General features: G+C 35.5%; 3 protein-coding genes across 4 annotated transcripts; 2 read left to right on the top strand and 1 right to left on the bottom strand.

Annotated features, from left to right (window-relative positions):
- Positions 1-451: 451 nt before the first annotated feature.
- LOC144438341 (uncharacterized) lies at positions 452-5,148 on the top strand. 2 transcript variants are annotated; one of them, XM_078127414.1, is made up of 4 exons: positions 452-504; positions 2,116-2,259; positions 2,571-2,723; positions 4,823-5,148. In XM_078127414.1, exons 1-4 carry the CDS (start codon positions 463-465, stop codon positions 5,024-5,026), a joined length of 543 nt encoding a protein of 180 aa, XP_077983540.1. In that variant the 5' UTR covers positions 452-462; the 3' UTR covers positions 5,027-5,148. The 2 variants fall into 2 exon arrangements, with proteins under 2 accessions (XP_077983540.1, XP_077983539.1); XM_078127413.1 differs by having other exon boundaries at positions 2,571-2,993.
- A 5,152-nt stretch (positions 5,149-10,300) lies between these two features.
- Positions 10,301-20,957, bottom strand: LOC144437792 (U3 small nucleolar RNA-associated protein 4 homolog). The gene is made up of 16 exons (XM_078126814.1): positions 20,927-20,957; positions 20,088-20,285; positions 19,683-19,802; positions 19,410-19,478; positions 18,713-18,887; positions 17,576-17,733; positions 16,926-17,148; positions 15,948-16,057; positions 15,525-15,621; positions 14,722-14,789; positions 13,939-14,055; positions 13,148-13,402; positions 12,355-12,450; positions 11,947-12,144; positions 11,524-11,619; positions 10,301-10,524 (listed from the first exon to the last, which is right to left on the bottom strand). Exons 2-16 carry the CDS (start codon positions 20,244-20,246, stop codon positions 10,408-10,410), a joined length of 2,058 nt encoding a protein of 685 aa, XP_077982940.1. The 5' UTR covers positions 20,247-20,285; positions 20,927-20,957; the 3' UTR covers positions 10,301-10,407.
- Positions 20,958-21,056: 99 nt separating this feature from the next.
- LOC144438300 (chromosome transmission fidelity protein 8 homolog) lies at positions 21,057-23,125 on the top strand. The gene is made up of 3 exons (XM_078127361.1): positions 21,057-21,162; positions 21,801-21,918; positions 22,889-23,125. The coding sequence occupies exons 1-3, from the start codon at positions 21,140-21,142 to the stop codon at positions 23,123-23,125; spliced, it is 378 nt and encodes a 125-aa protein (XP_077983487.1). The 5' UTR covers positions 21,057-21,139.
- The last annotated feature ends 695 nt before the right edge of the window (positions 23,126-23,820 follow it).

Raw genomic sequence — 23,820 nt, 5'->3', positions numbered from 1 at the left:
TGCTGCCAATGGACTGAGGCGGTGCAGTGTAAATGGGTTGTTGTGCCGTAATACAGGTCTGGCAAGGATAGCTGCAATAATTATAGTGCAAGGAAACATGTCCCAGAGCGATACACAAACTCTAAAAGAAAAATAACGCTACACTTACGTAAAAATAAAAGTCTGAAACGTGCGATAATAACTTTTAAACATTTAATATATTATTACAAATGTAACAGAAATCAGAGCTCTCAAGCGACAATTTTACGTTGCATTACAAGTAGATACATGGCATATATACGTCGTATATGTATACATTGTCTAGTAATATAGGCATGTACATGTATATTGTCATCGCATCATAAACAGATATATGGGGATCACGCTCATAAACATGACAGAGAATATTGGGTGGCCTAAATACCCCACTCACAATAAATAATAAGATAAGGGGTTTTGAGGTCACGTGACAGAGTTTGGAAAATGGCGGAATCTGGAAGCGAATCGGAAACTGAAATTTGTGAGGTATTTGACTTACTAGTATGTCTTGTGTGATCGTGGCAATTATGTCATTCAATACTGTACAATTATTTGAGCGAAGTGGAAAGCCCTATAGTACGTTTAGCCATTCATTTTATTGTGGGTTCTGTTACTGATCGGCCTTGCACCCGAACTTGAAAAGAAAGTTACGTTAGGACGTTTGAAATTTTAATACAAAACGATCGGAACAAAACCTTGTGAATTTATGTTGATTACCATATCGCGTCCGTTGCCCTTTGTTTACGGTAACTTTGCCGATGTAACAAGGCGGGTTTTATGTCAACACTGCTGTATTGACTCCAAATTTGAAAGAGATACCCTCGCACTTTAGTATTACGGGAGAAAGTTCCGATGATCGTTGTCGACATGTCGGTACCTAGTTTCTTAGAACTGTCACCCTTGACCATTTTGATCACTGTCCCTCTATCAGATAGAGGCAAGATACTGTGTTTCGGTGTATCGTTCAGACTCGAGAGAGCTTTGTGATTGACGTGGCCCATTTAGTTAGTTTAGGAATTGGTCTTAATCACTAGCATTGCCATTAGATTTAAATTTTAATGAATTTAATTGTATGTCGGCGTTTAAACTCAAAACAAACGCTACAGTTCCAGCTTTCAAATATACATTTCCTACCTCGAACATGAATACGAAGCCTTCACGACCTAAGAAATGTTCCAGAGTACTGAAATCAGTCAAAAACGGCAAAAATAGCAACGCACAACATTTTGAAATGGGTAGTACATGGTGTGATGCTGACATCTCCCTTACATTTCAGCATAATCTTGCAGTACTTCTCATAGTGAATTTTTTTCGATGCATTGCTATTTTTGCCATTTTTGACAGGATTTGGGTAGTTTTGAAATAGAAAGATTTCTTGGGTCTTTAAGGCTCCATAATTAATGTTTGAGTTTAATAAAAATAGGAAATGTCTGACATTTTTGACAGGTAAGGTATTATCTAGCAGAAAAATCGACAATGTCAAATCTGATATTGTAATTTGTCCCTTCAGAAGTTCACTGTGAGAATTGTGTCCAGACTTACTCTGTCTCCATATGAAATCTGTAAGCAGGACTATCATTGTCATAATTTGATAATATTTATTATTGCAATTCATTTAGTCGTTCTTTTGGTCCTCACCTTGAGAAGTATTTCTCAAAAATATAAATGGACTACACCTACCCCCGAGATTGCCAGCTTGGGTCATAGGTCAATGTTATTGCCAATGCTTGTTTGTAACAGAAAACAGTTGTTTTAGTACTGGGTATATGCAATTTAACATCATTATGACTGTCGATTTTCTGATGTTTTAGAAAGGTGAAAAAAAACACCATGGGAAAGTTTATATACTGAATAGGATGCAGGGGATGTTTGTGGGTAAAAAGAAATAACATCTGGTAATGGTATTGTTGCTTTGAACATCCTACTTGTCTCTCAAAGACAGGTACAAAATATCTCCATGACAACCTCTTGTCAATAGCCACCTTGAGTGAAGATGTCAGTATTGACAAGTGCTTGGCAATAGGCACTATGGAATATGACATTGCTATCAAAAAGCACTTTTCAGGTGACAGAATATAGTTTTGTTTTGAACCCTAGGTACAGACAATTTTGGCAAGACGCAAAGTTGAAGGGGAATATGAATATCTTATCCGATGGAAAGGTTTTGATTCATCTGAAGATTCATGGGAACCAGAGGATCATCTTATTGATTGCAAAGACGTTCTTCATGAATTTCTCCTGGTGGGTTTAATCAGTCTAATGTTACTAACACATATGTGTGTGAAAATTTACATTTACATCTCATCATTTCTTTCATTTGATGTTGTTGAAATGCCCATTTTTTAAAATTTTTCCTAACAACGACTGTTTTCTGATTTACAGTTAAGTACCATGCATGATTTTGGCAAATAGAATACTAATGTTAGTAATAAGGACGACTTCTTCAGTTCATTGCTTAATTAGAAAGATAATCAAAATTAAATCAATGTATTTAACATCATTACTCAATTTGAAATTATTTTGTTGCTTTAATTTGTTTCTTTTTCTTGCAGTCACTAAATAATGCAAAAATTGTCCACCCAAAGACGCCACCACCACGTTCTACGAAAAAGTCAGCAAAAAAGAATGACATGTCTACCTCTACATCAAAAACAACAATACAGTCAACTAGGGAAACGAGGCAAAGAAAATTACAAACCCCCATTGTAAGTAAATCATCTGCTGTGAAATCACGATCATCAACCAAAAGTGTCAAACGTGTAACTACATCAACATATACGACAAGTGCCCTTTCTACATCTTCCACAACTGGGGACAGTTCGAGTTCAAAGGCAACATCAGTGTTGAGTGATACTTTCACAGCAGTGACACCTGCATCCATAAGGTCCAGAACTTCAAGTTTGTTCTCATCAACTGTTGGAAGTGCCACACCATACATACGCCCTATGTCAGAGCTGAAAAGGCCCCCGATAAAGGTACAATGTCACATTTCGTATGGGTGTTTCGGGAAATTCAGCTTTGAACTTTCTTAGTCACATTGGTGTGGCACTGTCTCCTCCACTGTCATTGCATGTTGCATCTTATCTTAGTCATCTCCCAAATGGTTGCTTCTGAAGTGGTAATCATTAATACCACAGAAGTATATCCCTCACTTTTTCCTACTAACTCAATCTTGGTTGGTGACTGCTGTACTCCACTGGTTCTTCATTGCCACTTTGCATTCTCTTGTCACAATTAATGGCTTTACCACCCCCTTCCAAGATCATGACATTGGTCATGATCTGGTCATGAATGTTGACGGTTTGGGTAAAGGTTGAAATATCTTTATGTCACACAACTTGCATATTCTCAATGCCAGATATACATCCTAGTTGTATCCAGTGTGTAGTGAAATGGGATACCATAATCAGGTACTCAAGCCAATATGTGCATCTTACATCTCTACTCTCTTGCATGAAATGTGTTCCTATCCCCTGTTTGCGCTATGCTGTTAATTGTAAAAGTGTGGTTTTTAAAGTGTGAAGTGACGAGTTCTAATTCAGTCATCTAAATATAACCCATAACACACCAAGGTAAAGTGTTTTCATTGTGTACCATACTCATCTATACAGTTCTGTGCTCCTCCGCATCAATCCTATATATTGCTGCCTTCAGTGGCACCATGTTTGCCTTTTCACAGAGTTTATATTACATGTTCTCCACTTTTTGAAGTGGATACCGTGATACACAACTTTTGAGGTGTTGATAGTAATTAATTCATAAATAGAATACACTGGCTCAATTTTGATATATATTGTATTAACAATTCCACCAAAAACTAGTGCAACCTACACACACACACACACACACACACACACACACACACACACACACACACACACAAATGTAGTAGTTGTATGTCAACCAGTGGCCAGGTCAAGTACTGCTTGTACTGTCTGTACTGCTAACATTGTTTACAGATTGATTACATTTACAGCAGGTCCTGTGTATACTTGACACTTGATATGAACATGATACAAACGATTGTAGCACACAGTGAAAACACATTACTTTGGTGTTCTAGGGTGTATATTGAGTTGCTATAAAGTGTTATACAGTACGAGGAATGCATATAAATCATGTATTGTGGTGTGTATCACTACCCACAATAATTTCTCATCAGGTGATTCATTGTGTATGTATGTCTGAATCAGCAACTACAATATGAAGTGTAATTTATGATACAAAATTGCAAACAGTTCCAGGTACAGCTTTCAACACCCCAAAGAAGTATAACTTTTAATATATACTATGATTTTCTGCTGTTAAAAATACAGCATAGACCAAACCTTTACTGCAAATGGGTTAAGTCCTTCCAAGTGGCCGATAAGATTTGATTACTAGGCAGTCATAAATTCCTAGGCAGTCATAAATTCCGAGGCAGTCATAAATGTTTCAGGAAGTACAACACCAGCAAGTCAAAATAAGAACAAAATTATGAAAAAATACTACCGATCAAAAGCAAGCTATCAGTAAACTGAGATACACACAAACTAAACTATTGTTAATGCATATTGCAATATTAGTTGTAGTTTGTGTTAGCCAACCAAACGTTGACTGGCTGCTGTCTTATGTCTGGTTACAGTTACTGGGAGTTTACATGTGATTGTGATATCTACAAATCAAAATTCACAAAAAGTACAAAATAGTTTGCACTTTACCCATTTATTTCAAGGAGGCTGGTGTATTGATTGAATTTCTTACTAAGATAGTTTAAACCATGGTTACAGCAAATGGGATTTTATTCTTCCTCTTCTTCTTTCAGCACAATGGCTATTTCAGCACTGGTAAAGTTACAGGTAGTGCAAAGGCAGTCCGGAGAACACTGGAAATGAAGCCACAACAGTCATTTCTCCATCGCCATCAGTGGTGGATTTGTTATTTTTTCATTCTCTTTATTGTGTCGTCAGTTGCTGCTGCTCTAGCATGGAGAATCTACACACACAAGCCACAGCAACAGAATGTGTAGATAACATAATTCCTATCAAATTGCAGTAGAGTCAGTTCTTGTTGTAGACTGTTTAGCAGTGATGTATAATGTAGTCTGTGTAATGTAATCTGATGTGTTATGTAGTGTGAAGAGTGTTCTTTCGTTATCGAAGGCAATAGAAAGAAACTGAAATATTTAGTGGTAGCTGTCATAAGTTGTCATAATTTATCACAGATTATGTTATTACCATAGTTACTACATAGACACTTCTCCACTGTCTATGGTTGCTACAAATACTATGTATATGTATACAGAATCATGTTGATAAGTACATTGTTATATCATTGTGTTCATGTTAGCTAAATACTTTACAGATTACTGTTTTAGATTTCATATTAACTAAATTATTATATTTTTAAGAAACGTTGATATTTCTGTAGTTGTTGTGTGACTTGTTTGGCGTGAGCATTGCATCAAAAGTTGTCCTTTAGAATTAGAAGTGTGCCATTACATGATAGAAGCTGAAAATATAAAATACTTTCTACTATTATTGAACTGTATTTTGAGTTAAGCAGTGTTGGAAATAAATGTAGTTGGACAGTGAAGACACTTAGGAGATGTAGAGTGTAGGGTAATGCAATGTTAGCAGTATTGCAGTTAGTGAAAACTCAAACTGAAACTTGCTAGAATTTAAATATGGAAAATCATGAATGCACACAACGGGAAGAGTATTATGCTTGATAGCAGTTACTTGCCGATAAAATTTTATCTTCAAAAAACGAAGGGCATCACTGTAATTAAACCCATATTTTTTTTGATAGCCCGTCTCAACATTGACTTTTTTATCAGTCATGTTCATTTATTAGTTTGTGACCTTCTGTATTGGCTACATGTAAAGCAAAGTTTCTCTCATAATAGTTTAGTGTTATCTGTTCATTGAACCTCAAATTGGGTAAAGAGATCTTCAGATTCAAACCCAATAGATAGCAAATACTACCTTCATAAGTTATTTTATTTTCAACACCTCCCACTTATCTATACACAGAACATCATGCTACACAATGCTATGCCTGAATTAGTTGACTTGTACGCTTTGAATATTTCTTATTTATTATACCTTTGAAATAAGTTTGTAATGGTTTGTTTTAATTACCGTATGGTTTTATTGTGGCGTGATTCTTTATCAGTAGCTGTATTAGTGGACTTGGTAGGTACTATGTTTTTATATATTAAGTTACTGTTTTTAGTCTAGTAGCTATGTCATTTGTAAAAAAAAAATGGAACATGTTCAATCTAGAATTGTGTATAGTATGTATAGAAAATAGAGTTGTGAAATTTGCTTGAATGATTCAGACGATTTTTTTTTAAAACTATATATACCGTTGACTTTTTGAGCTGTCACTTTTTTCTTAGGTCAAATTTCAAATTGTAAGTTTATGTTCTTTGAAACTGATTGTCTGTTCCAATTTGGTGTACATTTCCGTAAACTGAAAATGGTGATTTTGATGATGTTTGCATTAAACTAAACTATTTGTTATTTTTGGCACTCCTGTTAAACATTAGCTAAAATACTGAGTCACTGTGATGAAAGCAGAATCTTTTACTACAGAATGTCTTCAGCTGATATCATTGCAATTACAATTCAGATAATTACTTGAAAAGCAGAAACTTCTATAAATTGAAGAAAGGGTATAGATTTGTGTTGATTTGTTTTGTACAAGACATTATTTTCTGAATTATCATGTTGAAATAGATTTGATAAAAGATTAGCTTACATAACAGTTGTTACTCTATGGAGACACCACTCAGTTAAGTTTCTCATAATTTTGATGTAATATTTCAATTTTCTTAATGATTAACTTTTGAGATATCATCTGACACATACTCCGCTTCTTATCAATGTAACCTTGTTTTTATTTTGCTATCATTTCATCTTTTGTTGAATCACCATTTTAAAGTTCACATTGGATTAGACCGACTTTAATTTGCATATTTCTCAAGAGAGCCCTCAGTTGTCTTCATTTGTCATCTTGAATATCATGATGTGACTCCGAAAACGATTGCTATCAGTTTATCTGGGGCATTTAAAAACTATCAGCAATATCTCTTGTCCTTTCAGTAAACAATTATAGTACTAATTATAGTAGTATACAAACATTACGATCAACTTTAACATTTGTACATATCAAAATGACTGGACATTACCATATTTCACTGTTACCCTACAATAGACCAAGTAATGATGGTCTCCTAATGAGGTTTAGTTCAGATGAAAATAGTACAAACTTTTTATAATGTGCTAAATATTAATATCCCAAGTCCATAAAAAAACTTCAAATTTTAAGAGTCCCCAGATATTATCTTTAGCTCTTTGAAAATGACTTCTAAAACATTTTTGAAGCCGTTTTGTCTTCATAACTCAAATGATAGTCTGTTGTTGAAATGCAACAAGACATTTCCCCCTGGAAACTGAATGTTAGTTGACAATGAAAACACTGTAAATCTGAGTATCAAACTCACGGAACTTGAAGTGTTGCTATGTGAATGAATTTAGCCAGCATAGTTTGACATTTGGTAAAATAATTGAATGTTATTTATAAATCTGAAGACAATGCTGTACAAGTACACAACATACACTTAATTAAAGTAATTCCAGGTTCTTACATTAGTGTTCCCTTACCAGTGGGACATATTAAAGGCTTACATTAGTCTGTAAGGTACGCCATGATGGGGCGCCCTCACACATCGGCCAAACCCTCCCACCGGTGAGGGTGGAACGTCACGACGTATCTTAGAGTCTAGGATTACATAGGATCTTTCTTTTTTTTCGCAGAACCAACTTATTTCTACAGTGCTGCCAGATAACTTTTTCATCTCTTAATTTTAATCCAAAGCCAAAGTGGGCTCCTGAACTTCAACTTGTAAAACAGGTTTTAATACTGCTGTGTTATGAAGGAATAAACACATGCCATTCATTTGAATATTATAATATACCTTTGACTAGTACATTGTAATGTGTAAGTTTTTACTTAGAATAGAATAGATTACATGTCTGTAATTTGTGTTATTTATAACTTTACTATTTCTGTTTTAGCATAGATGTTGGAACATTTATGGTTTTAGATATGTACAAATCAGAAACTGTATTTTCTCACTAGGAATTGTGGTATCCTCTGTGGGTATTAAATTCAATCTAAATGGTAGGGGTATGATGGGGTGAAATGAGACGAACATGATGATATCCCTCAGGGGTTAGGGGGGGTTAGGTGATGTGCTGTATATGTCAACCCTTTTCTATTTTCATAATAAAATTCCTACTTATTTTAAATCCAGGAATTGTGGCATATTTTATATACTGTTTAAAACGCAAACACTCGCCATCGACAATGTTCTCCCCAGCAGCAAGGATTGTGGCCAATTTGCGTAATTATGTACATTTAAAGACTTTAATTTGCATAATTATGTTATGCAAGTCTTCAACATTGGAACACATTCTGGCATGAAAATTGGGATCAGCCATTTCTCTTCATGTAAAAAAACTAAAACAAAATTGCCATCCAAAGATTACTAAATCTCAGGGATGGTAGAGCATATTTGGAGTACAGCAGAAACCCGCCAAGCATGGCAGCTTGTGTGGAAAGGATGGCGTTAGCACTGGTTTCCTGTAGTGAGAACAGTGCAGCTGAGTGTGTTTGCACCATGTTCTACCTGATACCAGGTATTCTTGCACCAGGTGTTCAACCTCAAGTAACTCCTTGTCTCTACAAATTTCTCGTATAGAGTGAGGGATATGGTGAGTGAGATCTGAACAATGCTGTTCTGGGATGGTTTCATATTAGACATGCTTCAAACCATTCCATGTCTGCCTTACCCAGCCTTACAGATTTGTCATTGTTTACACTTCTGGTCACTTGGAGTATTCACACAATGAACCGTCAGTCAGATTCTTTACTGTGATAAGGGGCATTCACACAATGAACCATCAGTCAGATTCATTACTGTGATAAGGGGCATTCACACAATGAACCATCAGTCAGATTCATCACTGTGATAAGGGGCATTCACACAATGAACCATCAGTCAGATTCATTACTGTGATAAGGGCATTCACACAATGAACCATCAGTCAGATTCATTACTATGATAAGGGGCATTCACAATGAACCATCAGTCAGATTCATTACTGTGATAAGGGGCAATTAATACAATGAACCATCAGTCAGATTCTTTACTGTGATAAGGGGTATTCACACAATGAACCATCAGTCAGATTCTTTACTGTGATAAGGGGCAATTAATACAATGAACCATCAGTCAGATTCTTTACTGTGATAAGGGGCATTCACACAATGAACCATGTCAGATTCTTTACTGTGATAAGGGGCAATTAATACAATGAACCATCAGTCAGATTCTTTACTGTGATAATGGGCATTCACACAATGAACCATCAGTCAGATTCATTACTGTGATAAGGGGCAATTAATACAATGAACCATCAGTCAGATTCTTTACTGTGATAAGGGGCATTCACACAATGAACCATCAGTCAGATTCATTACTGTGATAAGGGGCATTCACACAATGAACCATCAGTCAGATTCTTTACTGTGATACTGGGCATTCACACAATGAACCATCACTCAGTCAGATTCATTACTGTGATAAGGGGCATTCACACAATGAACCATCAGTCAGATTCTTTACTGTGATACTGGGCATTCACACAATGAACCATCAGTCAGATTCATTACTGTGATAAGGGGCATTCACACAATGAACCATCAGTCAGATTCATTACTGTGATAAGGGGCATTCATACAATGAACCATCAGTCAGATTCATTACTGTGATAAGGGGCATTCACACAATGAACCATCAGTCAGATTCTTTACTGTGATAAGGGGCATTCACACAATGAACCATCAGTCAGATTCATTACTGTGATAAGGGGCATTCACACAATGAACCATCAGTCAGATTCATTACTGTGATAAGGGGCATTCACACAATGAACCATCAGTCAGATTCTTTACTGTGATAAGGGGCATTCACACAATGAACCATCAGTCAGATTCTTTACTGTGATAAGGGGCATTCACACAATGAACCATCAGTCAGATTCTTTACTGTGATGAGGGGCATTCACACAATGAACCATGTCAGATTCTTTACTGTGATAAGGGGCATTCACACAATGAACCATCAGTCAGATTCTTTACTGTGATAAGGGGCATTCACACAATGAACCATTATGAAATTATGTTATGCTTTATTCTATATTTTAAAACAAATTTATTAGTGATTGATGTTAAAATCCAATTCAACTGAGAATTGCTCTGAGCATCAAAGATGTTATCCAAATTGGAATTTTAAGTGTCAACAGATAAAATTCAACACTGAAGTACGTGGAAGAACTGTTATGTTCCAAATTTCTTCTGGCGGAGACTCCCTGGTAAGGTTTCTGTGATCATATTGAGAGGTCGTTGAACTGCTACAAGGTAATTGTCTTTCAGTGTATCCATAAAAAGTAGAGGCTGTAAGAAATAAGAACATGAAAATGAATTGAGATGGTGCTCCAGCAAAATTGGAAATGGCACAGGGAATGGTATGATCCTGTATAGCTTCATCATTATAACAAAACAGCGCCCTCTAGGAACAGTTGTTCAGATCTCGAGGTCAAGGGTCAACTGAAAATGTTACATATTTTGACTGAAATACTGATGGCTCTACACAAATATTTAACAGGACAGATGAATATGTGGTGCAAAAATTGATGCCAGTTTTTCAAATGTAATCGAAAGCAGAAGCCATTTCCAAATTTGCTTTTATTGTTGAAATAAAACCTGTCAGATCAATTATACACAAGTTGGACTACAGCATCTTACTGTGTAGGAAATAATATTATTCTAGTACTGTCCAAATGTAGGTGTTTGGAAGTGAAGATTTAATTGTAACCTGCATATTGAGAGGAAGGCAGATAACATGCTGATCCAAAGACACTAATACAAATATTGCAGTTGTAATAGTTTTTTGTTATGCTGAGTAAACATTGATATGATCAGAAATAATTCATTGGTTTTTGTTGTTTGGGTGTTTCATCTTGTTAGGTTGTCACTATCATATGAGAGTAACCTTCAAAAATTTTCAACCTTGATGAGTGATTTTTCTCCTACATCTTCACTAGCCTAGTAGCAGGTAAGTATTCTGAATAACTTATCTAAGATATATACATGATATATATATATAGAGAGGCATGTTATCATAAACCCAGTATCACTTCCAATGCAAATCAATGGAGAACACGAACAACTAACCCGGGCAATAATTTTCAGTATCACAAACATCACTGGAGAAAGAAAATAGTTGAAATGTGTACAAATATAGATATACATGAAGGTCAAGAAGACTAAGAACTGCTCATCTTTTTTTTTTAATGTTTAAACAAATATTTAGGGTTGGGGTCGGTTGGAAACACATCATTTTTTTATTTGACCTTATGGATAAGTTGCACATGACAAAAATGTTAATCTTACTTTGTATTTCAGGCAGATTACAACTGATTTAGTCTGTTCATTTGTTTTATCTTCTGTACTGGACTGTGTCTGATTACTGTCTTTTGGTTTGCCATCCTGAAAATAAAAAAATAAAGACATTTTATGAAACATACTTTTCAGCATAATTCATGATAATATTTGCTAGTCTTTGTCTATATATTCTCTCTGCCATCACAACTACAGCAATACAACTACACAGTTTCATTTTCAATCTCATATGAGGTATCAGGGTTACAGTGGTAAGCTTGGAATCTGCAAGTTGTTGGTTTCAGCCTTACCACAGCCATTTGTTTTTGAACAGCTTAAGTCATTGGGCAAGATTTGATTGAACAATGAATTTGCTGTCAACCAGCTGTAGAAATGGGGACCTGGTAGGATAGAGGTTGTTATGTGAATGCTTACCTTAACAGAGTTCTGCATATATTGACGTTTATCTAGGATTGCAAACAACTCCACATCTTGGAGAAACACTAGATCTGGATTACTTGCACTGAATGTGATCTTACACACTGTGTCATATCTTGCTCTCTTTGTTAGTTTGTGTTTGCCACGTTTACTCCAGTGAGTATATTCTTTCTTGATGATGTCATACTCAACAATCTGGATGCAAATAAGGACAAAATGAGATTGATGATGTCAGAGAAAAATTTATGTTCCTTTTTTACAAATTGGGTTAACTTCAGGATTTTACCGTACAATTACTGTAACATGAACTGTTCATGCTTACACGATTGATGTTGTCTGTCTGTCTGTCTGTCTGACTGTATGTGTCTGTAATTAACTGATCCATTACTACCCAAGTCAACCTACCTTTTGATTACAATATGCAGCTACCAGGAGAGAGTTGTGTGGATTGAAAGCTAGTGCACTTGGTTGATGTGAAAGAGTAGGAAGACTGCAGTGAAGCTGAAATCCAAAGAGACAGATTACGGTTAAACAAACACTGTTCACTTTATTAATGGTAGACTAAATGTCTAGCCAACACTAGGTGGACATGGGCTAGGCTACTGTGTCAAAACTAACTGTGTATTCAATTATTATTTGAAAACTTTAGAAAACAAAGTTGCAAGTATCTGATAACATATGATTTATTTGAATGACAGGGAGAGAAGCTGCCTCCAGGACAACCTATGTAACAAATCAGTGTTTTTGTTTAAGCGGGGTTTCCCAACAATTTTACCAGGGTTCCTAAACAAAATTATGGTAGACTGTATGGGAAACTATCCAACTTTTACCCCTTTCCATCATTCTGTTGCCAGGGTTCCCCAACCTTAGCAAAAACACTTTCAAGTTCATGTGTATAACATGCTGGACACGCTGTACTTTTGAGTTTGGCATACTAATAACAGTGATAAGAAATGTAAAATTAGGCAATTCTAAGGGGTGCTATCTGGTAAAAATATTGTTAAAAGAAAGTTATAGACACACTGACTGTGGGTTTAAATACTGATGTTTGAATACCATAGTCATGAAATATTAACAATACAGTCTTATCACTTGAGACATAGGGACTCCATAGAATCTCTCTGTTACACATAACCAATTGTTTAAACATCAATGCCAAACCAGTTTTTCACATCCTTAATCTCACATCGGCCCTTACCTTGTAGTCCTGTATGTTGTAAACATTGATGTGGTTACCATGGTTACCAGCAGCTAACCAGTGACCATCACTTGACACTGATAGTAGATGTATTGGTTCCTGCATGGCATGGAACGTATGTAACACAGATGGCTGTAAACTGTCAACCTGTACAACTTGTATTGTACACTGATTGGTTGCTACGAGTAACCTACTGCTATCTGCTGTAAATACCATACAATGTGCTGCGTTGAGATCTACCGGTACACCAGGAACCTGTGGTGACAAATTATAATGACATTATGGTAACAATGCTTGAGCTGTGACATTTATTTCAAAATTCTGTTAGAAAATAAAACCTAATGTGTTATCTAGGGCACTCAATATTGGAATTCAATTTTCGAATTCTATTACCAAAATTTTGGATAGTCGAAGCGCTAACATTCTGTCAGTCAATGAAAGTTATTTGATGAAGTATAAATTGTCTCCACTCATGGTCTGATTATTATTTCCTTAAAACGTGTGTTTTACCTTTTTCATATTTAGCATATTCTAAGCCTAAATATTTGGTAATAAAATATTTCATTTACTTTCTATTTCTTCTTGTTTCAAACTTTAGAAAGATTGATATAGTTAGTATACAAGTGAATTAACGATACTATCTGTAACAAAACTTCTCTTTTTGAATTCAATACATTCAGTTATGGAAGAGAGAAACTAGTACTAGTAGTGTTTGTGATATGTTAATGCAAAATTTCAACATTCCAGTTAAAGTGGTTAGGACATTACGGATAAACTATAATACAGCATACCTTTGACACTGAAAGTGTTTCCATGGTGATATTATACATTCTGACTTTGTTGGCATCTGAGTATGCAACCCAACAACCACATTTACTGATTGCACTGCACACAATATGATCTGTTCCCTACAAGAAATCACAAAGAACATGAAATGGATTAAAATTTGAAGAATGTATGGCCTTACTTTCTTTCACACTTGTTGTACTGATCAACTCCCACTGAAGTGTTTCCACATCCCTCTAATGTGAGCCATCAAAAGTCACAAGTAAACATGAATTAATTCACAAAGTAAACTGATTTTTGGAAATTCAATCACAAAATTTTCTCTACCACTTGTCTTACACCATACAACACTCCTGATCATAGTTTTTATGTGTGTGTGTGTGTGTGTGTCTGCCTGTGTGTGTGCGTGTATGTGTCTGTCTGTGTGTGTGTCTGTCTGACTGTCTGTTTGTGTGAATGTCTGTGTATGTATGTGTGTCTGTGTGTGAGTGTGTCTGTGTGTGAGTGTGTGTCTGTGTGTGTGAGTGAGTGTGTGTGTGTGTGTGTGTGTGTGTGTGTGTGTGTGTGTGTGTGTGTGTGTGTGTGTACTGTGTTCGACACTCCAAATTTCACAAAAAATTGAACTTTACATCTCTCCATGGACTATTCTCCATGAATACATTCCCTTTACTACATGTAGCCTATAAAACACTTTTTTTTTGGGGGGGGGGGGGGAGGCGAGGGGTGAGGGGGGGTGATGATACTCTCCATTTCAAATGGTATCACACTATTATTTTCTGTAAACTTACTTTAGCTTGTAACTGTAGTAATTTGACTGGGTTGCTAACAAGTGGAAGCACTTCACCATCTTTTCCTTCTGTAATAAATATTGAACCAGGTACAACATTAGTATATCATGTCAAGTCTAATTACATACACACGATGCTCTTTTGTTGTAAATAAATCATATAAAACAGCTTAAATTTAAAGCTCAACGTATTTTAATGGCCAAGTAGCTGAAACTGAAATTATATTTCTCACAATTTTTGTTCATCTTTTTTAATTACTTATGTTGGTGTCATCATTGATGCAGGTATGACTGCAAAGAGATTGGACCCAACAACCACCTCACAAATTCACAATTTGCTGGCAGGTATAAGTAATTGGATTTGTACTTGATTCATAAGTATTTACAAATGGACATCAAGCCAGTGTACATGCACATAGTACTGTCAGTGATTAGCAAAGAGGTAATGCAGCTAATAATGTAGAATACTGTGAAGACTAGTGTAGCTGGGGTAAGACTTAAACTCAGGGTCTTTTGAACACTACATGGGTGCACTACCAACTTTGCTACCCACACTGACTCCCTGACCTAACATATACTCATGTCTTACCACAACAAAGCCTGAACGATTTCGTGTAAAGTTTTTGTGTATTTTTCACAGGATGAAAAAAGTGGTGATAAACAGTGAAAAGTTACAACTACTGGGGCTTTTATGACACATTGCATGGTAAATCTAAAGTACAAAGTGCTTAATGTGGAGAAAAAGAAAACAAAATGAGATTAAAATTTGTGAATGGGCACCTTCATAAAAATTATTCCTCTCACCTGTAATTGTAGAAGCACCAAGTTTCCAAAATTCAAGATATTTTGTAAACTGAAACATCATGATTTCGGCATCTGCTGCTATATGTACTAGTTGTTTCTGTGGAGTAAAAATAATGAAATTGAAATACACAATTGTATTCTGGGTAGAAATCATTCAACTTGAAACCAGTTACAGGGAGGAGACATTTACATCTCTGGTTCTTAAGATATTACGCACATTATGGAAGCAAGCATTATGTGCTTATGTCTACCTCAGTATGTCACATTTGCACCAAGTTTGAATGAAATCAGCATATACATAGCTTAGAATGGCTGTGCACAGACAGACATACAGACAGACAGATGGAAGGAGCCAATTCAAGTACCCTCTCAGAGCTGGACCCTGTTTTTTGGCAAAATATTGGTAAAATATTGTTTACTTACATGATGAGGATAAGAAAGTAATTTCCATGTTTTCTGTTCAAAAGATTTCACCTTGGATGTTGCTACCTTTTTGGAAAACTTTGGATTTGCTACTAAAAATGTGTCCACACCTAGAATGAAATAAAGAATAGAATCAGGAAGAATTATATTCTAGAGAATGACAGTATGACTAGAAAATATCAATTCCAATATAAGCTTGATAGAATGTAATTTATCATACATATATTGATAAAGTAGAAATGTATTTGCACATTTGATAAAGTCACCAAAAGAATTACCATTTATTTGAAATATTTCCTCCATTTTTTTTAAAATCTTGACTTGGCAATGTAAGGTCAAAGGTCAATTGTCATATTCTACAGGTCTTATGACAACAATGCTGTACAATATATATAACATGGTGTTTGGTCATGCAAATTACTTTTCCAAACACATGCTGCACTCATGAAGAATGAAAAAAATAGATAGCATTGATATGATAGTGTGACAACGAATACGTCAAGTGATTCATCATATTCCTCTATAATGTCCTTGTCAAACCAGATCACAAAAGAAGAACTATCTCTGTTTTTAAACTAGAAGAGGTTCTTTTGCAACCTATGGGTTGGATTTGAGGTCTCTACTCTTGACCTGAGAACAACCTTCAGGAACACCAAAGAACCCTGTGTATGTTTCACAATGGAGAATAATACACTTGTTCTTGAACAGAGAACACACTCCAACTCATTGGAGTGGACAAAAACAAGATGGCAGACATTGCATCTGTGATAAGAGATGTACCGAATGCTCATTATTAGGCAATGTTCTCCTGTGTTTGGGAGACCTGTATAAGAACATAATATGGACAGGACTGGAAGGCTGCCCTTGGCAGCTCTCATGTCAATAATAGTACACCCAAACGTACTCATGGAGGTAGATACAAATTGTCACTTTTGTGGTATTTGTTGCCACTAGAGGGCAGTATTCATTAACGCTTACCTCCAGATATAACAAAATGTTCTGTAACAGCCAAGGCTCTGATATCATGTGTGTGAGCTTTTTCAATCACTTTAGATTGTACCCACGTCTTGTTATCATCTTTCCCTGACACACTGACATACTGGAATGTTGAAATTTTGGGATCAACTCCAGCAGCGTACACGGTGTCTTCCTCTTTGTTAACACACAACGTCAGTACGTCAGCTTTATGGCTATAAAAGCTCTGCGGTAAAAACATTCTTATTTGTAAAAGTGAAGTAGCACATAATGTGACAAATCTTTCCTCTTTGGTGACTGTACACAATTACTGACAAGTCCACATTATATGACTTCTAAAAGTTTCCAATAAACTTGTAAATTGAAATTCTCAAAAAACTTATTGAAAGACTCCCTTTTGAAAAGTTCAGATTAGGATCAAAATTAGGTGTGAAAAAAAGTTGTCTGACAGAGCTTTAGAAAAATTTGGCTCAGGACGAAAGAATAATCCTATGTAATCCTTATGGATCCACTGCTAAGGTAACGCTAATATGAGGGCCTGGTATTGAAACCTAGACCTTTAAGTCTACTTATTTTCTTTGATAAAGACAAATATTTGTGGAACTAAGGCTCTCCAAATTATTCTGTCATATAAGTAAAGATTGACTTTCTACCTTCAATAAAGTTCCATGTCTTGCATCCCAAAACCTGACTTTACCAGCTGAGTCTGAGCTGATGATGGTGAAATCTTTGGTGATGGCTACACTCCATACAATTGTCTCTTTCTTCTTGTTATGCTCTCTGTCTAAGGTTATCCTCTGTGTTACATGACCTTTAATAAATTGCGAAAAAAACACTGATTTTTTGGGACAAAATTGCTTTTCAATCTAAGGAAAACATCTGTTACATAATGATATTTAGTGCTGAATGACTTTTCTGCAATAGTGCCGTGAAGTAGTCTGTAAGGTATCCTGTGATGGGGCGCCCTCACACATTAGTCAACCCCTCTCAGAGAGAGGAGGTCGGTGAGGGTGGAGCAACACAGTGTATCTTACATTTCTTATCCCTGTCTCCTACCACTTCAATCTACCCATCCCCCTCTACTCTACAGGTGCAAAGTTATTTCAATCAATGTAATTATTAATGAGATTATTTTTCAACAATGGGCATTATACCTCACATGTTCAAACACAATAAATTGAATTTCTACATCATTACATCTATGCCATCAGTTCTAATGAACATATAGGTGATTAAATTTTTCACAAGATTATGTGCCTTCTTATTCCTGTCTCCTATCCCTTCAATCTACCCATTCCCCTCTACCCTATTTCCCTCCCACTTTCTTCACATTCTGACACTCCTGTTTCCAACTCCCCCTCCCACAATAACTTAATAAGCCGTTTTTTGTCTCATGGCAGATCTCACAAGCATTCAGTCAATGAGATTGTTTTTCAACAATGGACATTATACTCACACGTTCAAACACAATAAATTGAATTTGTACCCTGGTCATTTCTACATCATCACATCTATAGTTCTACAGTGCTTGACATAGGAATCAAAATGTTTTAAAACGTTCAAAATCACACATCCTTTTCCATGATTTTTCATAAATTATGCTTGCAGGGGGGTATAATTATATTATTTCAATATACATGTATTTTCCTTCACTCTGCCGGAAATACTCATGACAATTGATTTCTTTTGGTTTCCTTGGCTTCACAATGAAAAATATTATCTAATTAGTTACAGTTTTGAACAACTTCCACCACCTGTACAGTATAAAGTAACACCACTGCATTTCTTACCTGTGTGTACATTCCATATTCTGATATTATCAATAGATCCTGAGACTATAATATCTTCTGCATCATGCCAGGCAATCGACAAAATCCTGGTATCTTGTTTATTTAACGCTCTATCAAACATCAAACCAGTGTCTGTTATTTCAAATAATCTGATACAACCATCTTCCATTCCTGCCTGTAGAGAAAATGGTAGAAAAATAGTGAAAAAAAAGTGTGAAATGGTAGAAAAATAGTGAAAAAAAGACAAACTTTTCATTTTGTAATGCCTTCCCTTTGCAGTATTATTGAAAGGTTAAGACTACCTAATAGTTTTTCTGACTTTGCTAAATTATCTCTGGATTTTATTTGTCTACTTTTGACTAAAGCAGCTAGTTGTATAAGTTCACTCCAGGAAATAGAGACATTTCATAAAATGTATGTTCTGGAGAGTCACCTACAATTACAGAGAAACATCAATTTGATCTTATGCCTTTATAGGGTATCTTTGTTGAGGGCCTAACCATAATGGGAACTTAGTCAATATTAAACAAGTTACACTAATTTGAAGGGACAATGTAGCGTTCGTCTGAATCACTCAAACGTCATCAGTGCAAGATAACTTTATTTCTACTATCTATATCTAGCGGCATCCAGTATCAATTTCTAATTCTACTAAGTTAAAATATTTGGTCATTTTAAATACTTGTAACCTACTTACAGCAATATGTGTTTTAGACTTGTTGACTGTCATACACCATACTGCACCACCAATAGAATCTATGGAAACCTGTCATCAAATCAAATTGGAAATGATAGATTAATAAACATGATAATTCTGGCATGGAAACAAACACATATATTCAATTATTGGATTGACATACATACTTCTAGCTGGGTAAAGAAAGGTGAGCACACACATCCACAGAAACAAAATATCCATGAGATCATTTACGTAACAGAATGTCTGAAATTTCACTTTTCTAAGATTTACCTTTGGTGCTATTTTCTTTAAATCATACTCTGTTATATCGCCATGGAGACCAGCTGAGAATAATCTTGAATTAACCCAGAGTAAAGCTTCAACAGACCTGCTGGCACATCCTGGGATAGTCTGAAATGAGAACACACACATAGCGCTAAAATGTCATATTGTGCTGGCAATACTACAAGTTTGATTGGGTATTTGAATTGATTAGAGTTTTGTTGGGTTTCAACAAAGTTATTGATCAAGACATGTCAAACTTTTTCGTTTACATCGACTGGAAGGCCTCATACATATATAGATCTCTGTAATGTAACAAATTCACAAGCACCTTGCATTCTCCCCCTCCCCCCTCCACCACCACCACCATCACCACCACCACCACAACTTTCTTATGTATGTAATGTAACAAACCTTCTCATGATACCAGTTATCATTAATACTCCATATCTCTATTGATCCATCTGATCTTGACACAGCCAATCTATTACTGCTCTCTTCATGGGCCAGACAATGAATAGCTTTCGGTGTAAAGTTGAAGAATCGAACAAGATGTACACGAAAATCACCCATTGTGATTTAATACAGAAGTCACAAACACTTTGCCAATGTCTGGAAATAAAACAACATGCAATCTTGTCAATACAACATAAATGTTAGTTACTCTTTAAATTATGGTAACATGGTATATTTTCTATCTTTCTTTTTTATGTTACGTCCTTTTAAAAATACATAATGCCTGGATTTCCAATATAAAAACAGATGAGCAATGTGGATTGCTGTAAAGTTGTTGCATGTATTAATTACCACAACTGTTCAAAGGACAAATATAAATGGAAGTACCACAAAATAACAAGTCAATTGATTCCATCACTACTAGTCAGGAACATAACTTTCAATAATTCCAGACAAACTTATAGAAGATATTTACAAACACGTAATGTTCCTACAGCTGCCGCTGTAGAACTGTACTGTACGTAGTTCGCTAACAAGTTACAGGTTAACGTGAAAATTTCGAATTGTAAACATGGATAGATCATACGAATGCATACTGCTCGACGCAACCGACGGTGCACCGGTGGGCAAGGTTTTGCTGTTTTGAACTAGTTATGGTTTACAGACTTATGATTTACACAAGTCGTACTGATCACTAAAATATCTGTATGACGCAGAAGTGTCGTGAAAATTTGTCACTTTGTGAATAACGAATGTGAAACACAAAAACTTCTTCGTTTGTCCCAAAACGTACTTACCTATGCCTTGACTAGCTTGCGATCTCACACGTGGGTTTTGGGTATTTCACTTCCGGGGTCAAACGATAATCTCGCGTGATCAGAAAGATTTTTGCGGGAAATTACGAATACACAGCTGATCGGGAAGACATCGAACATTGTATTTACGTTGTATGTGTATATATATACGAACGTTCTCAAGAACAATCTCATCAGTGGAAATTGAAGACCGTCATGGTGCAACTATTAATCAAGAGGTAAAGTTTGTTTTATTTCGGACTCGAAAAGGGTTTTACCGCAGTACACCATGTACACTGTAATATATACATTGTCATATTGTAAAGTACAAATGGTTGGCGCAGATTAGACTGTTTGTATTTGTATGTGTGGCTGTGTCTTTGTTACGAGACCGAAGTGTTGAGACTCGAAAAACTTGATGATCGTGATCATAATTCATTCATAAATTCAATATTCATGATTTTCACGGCTGATATTGATAAGGAATGAAAAGCTCCTTAAAATTACAACAGTAGATCCAATATTGATGATGATGGTGATGATGATGTTGAATGTTGATGATGATGATGATGATGATGATGATATATAATATATAGGTGTGTGTGTGTGTGTGTGTGTGTGTTTGTGTGGGTGGGTGTATAACTCAACCGCTGAATTCCTTGAGTGCTTTGACCAGCCGTGCTGATATGTACATTGATGCACATTAGTATTGTAAGGTGTACACAGATACTGCAAAGTTTTAACTTAATAAGTTAAAACTTTGCAGTATCTGTGTACACCTTACATTATCTTTTTTAGTTGAGTTGCCTAGTGCACTGTGAGATAGTACGTACAAAGTTGGTATTTTATGGTACATTTTCATTGTTGTCTGTTTCAGTATTGGCAGTGGGGCTAGTAAAGAATGGTTGATGGTTGAGTTACAAGGGAGGATTATGTCCAGACATGACGAAGATCTATCTGGTAATTTGATTGGAGATCTACATTTCAATAAAAAGGTTTGTATCGTTGACCAAGTTAATGTACAGTAAAATAGAACACTCAATGGCCCAAACAAGTTCATGAAAATCTGATTTTTGGAATAATCCTTCTTTATCAACTATTAGTTGGTCCCGCACTATAAAATTTAGTGTTAGAAGTTCAATGTCAAAATGTAGATTGAGTATAGAAGAAAAGAACAATTAACATACAGATGCATGTGAACATCCAGGTTACAGTTTGTAAATAAAACATGCTATGATTAGAACAAATTTCAAAATGGAACAGAAACACCTGGAAATTAGAGATATTGTTTTTAAAAATTCTATGTATGTTTGTAATTTGTCTATCTATGATACAAATACACGTATTTCAGTATAAGTAAAATGTGTGTCAGGCTGCTCTAGCTGTAACTGAGGTATTATTTTTCGAACAGATAACCAACAATATATTCAATATATTGTTGAAATGCCAATAATTAGACATTTTACATGTAAAATGGAGGTCTTTTTTTTCTCTAGAAGTAGTAGAGTGAATAATAACTGTTGTAATAAGTTGACATCAGGATTCATAGTGCCACTAATTTTTGGATGTGGACCCAAAAATCAATTTGATTGGATATGTATACTCTGTGTACACCTACATAAATGTGATGATTCAATGCTGTTCACGATGTACAATATTATGATGAAGTACGCCACCTAGTGGTAAAGCCAGAAAATGGACAGTTTGGCAAAGCCTGTCGACCTGAAGAGGCAAAACTTTACTCATAAGAAGCTGAACCCGTGGTCGAGATACAAGAATTATTATTGTTATTATTATTATTTTGATGAAGGTATTTTATGTAGCAAAACAGATTCAAAGACCAGTCTAGTTGCTGCTAGTGTAGCTTTATATGTTAGTGACCACTTAGTAAACATTGAGAAAACCTTTCAGCTCAAAATATTCCTAAAATTGAAATGACTTTGACATGTTTCTCTTTTTTCACAGGGCATTCCAATTCTGATCATTGGACATCATATACTGTATGGAAAACTGGTCGATCTTGAGAAGCCTTACCTCGTTTTGATCAAAGATGAAAACCAAGCATCATCAGATGATGTTACCATGGAAACAGACCATAGCAACAAGACAAAGCATTTCACAGTGACTGCCATTATTAAAAGAAAACTTCAGTTCAGGACTCGACCCAAACCTATCATTTCAAATGTTATGAAGAAAGTTTGAGAAAAAAATCACACAGAGTCTAAGAATTACTAACCAGTCAAGGCTTTGTTGCATATTTCAGTTCTTCCAAGCACAGACAGTGGAAATCCTTGTTTGTGTTTCAAGTCTTTTGAAGAATATGACATTCTCAAAACTGAATCATGCAACAAAATCACTGCAGACTTTTAGAAAGTGGAATGTACAGCTTTATTGGGAAAGGCTACAGAGAAATGAATGAGATAAAGTTATACATGTCACTTGTAAGCATTATTTTAAAATGTAGCGTGGCAAAAATAACAATTCTAGAAGACCAAGGACTGTAAAACATGGCGGAATGACTTATCAACATTTCACAAATTATGGTATCAAGCTGGTATGACTAGCGCCATCTAGTGGTGATAACAGCTATATCAAATGATCCCAAAGGATTTGTGTGCCATGTAATTGAATGTGAGTGACTGTTTCAGAGCCAGGTCAAACAGGTAGAACAGCCAATAGAGGTGATATTCATTGATTAAAATTTATTTCACACGTAAACGAGATAATTTTTTGTTTGTATTTGTTTTGCTTTGTTTTTTACAAAATTTCAAGAATGGCAAATAATGTTGAACTTCAGCCAAAATTCCCTGCTGCTTCCAACTATTGGAAATTTGCAGTGTAATTAACTCATCTAAAAGACCAACAGCATCAAATGTTATGTATGTATCTATCTACCT

The sequence above is a fragment of the Glandiceps talaboti genome, chromosome 7, assembly GCF_964340395.1.
Source record: "Glandiceps talaboti chromosome 7, keGlaTala1.1, whole genome shotgun sequence".
Classification (NCBI taxonomy): domain Eukaryota; kingdom Metazoa; phylum Hemichordata; class Enteropneusta; family Spengelidae; genus Glandiceps; species Glandiceps talaboti.
This window is presented reverse-complemented; position numbering and strand designations above follow the sequence as displayed.

Coding starts and splice junctions, on each gene's coding strand:
- LOC144438341 (XM_078127413.1), top strand. CDS start 463: ATGGCGGAATCTGGAAGCGAATCGGAAACTGAAATTTGTGAG. Junction 505..2,115: donor CGGAAACTGAAATTTGTGAG/GTATTTGACTTA, acceptor TTTGAACCCTAG/GTACAGACAATTTTGGCAAG. Junction 2,260..2,570: donor TTCTTCATGAATTTCTCCTG/GTGGGTTTAATC, acceptor TTTTTCTTGCAG/TCACTAAATAATGCAAAAAT.
- LOC144437792 (XM_078126814.1), bottom strand. CDS start 20,246: ATGGGTGATTTTCGTGTACATCTTGTTCGATTCTTCAACTTTACACCG. Junction 14,790..15,524: donor TGGTGCTTCTACAATTACAG/GTGAGAGGAATA, acceptor TATTTATTACAG/AAGGAAAAGATGGTGAAGTG. Junction 12,451..13,147: donor ACAACATACAGGACTACAAG/GTAAGGGCCGAT, acceptor TTTGGATTTCAG/CTTCACTGCAGTCTTCCTAC.
- LOC144438300 (XM_078127361.1), top strand. CDS start 21,140: ATGGTGCAACTATTAATCAAGAG. Junction 21,163..21,800: donor GTGCAACTATTAATCAAGAG/GTAAAGTTTGTT, acceptor TGTCTGTTTCAG/TATTGGCAGTGGGGCTAGTA. Junction 21,919..22,888: donor ATCTACATTTCAATAAAAAG/GTTTGTATCGTT, acceptor CTTTTTTCACAG/GGCATTCCAATTCTGATCAT.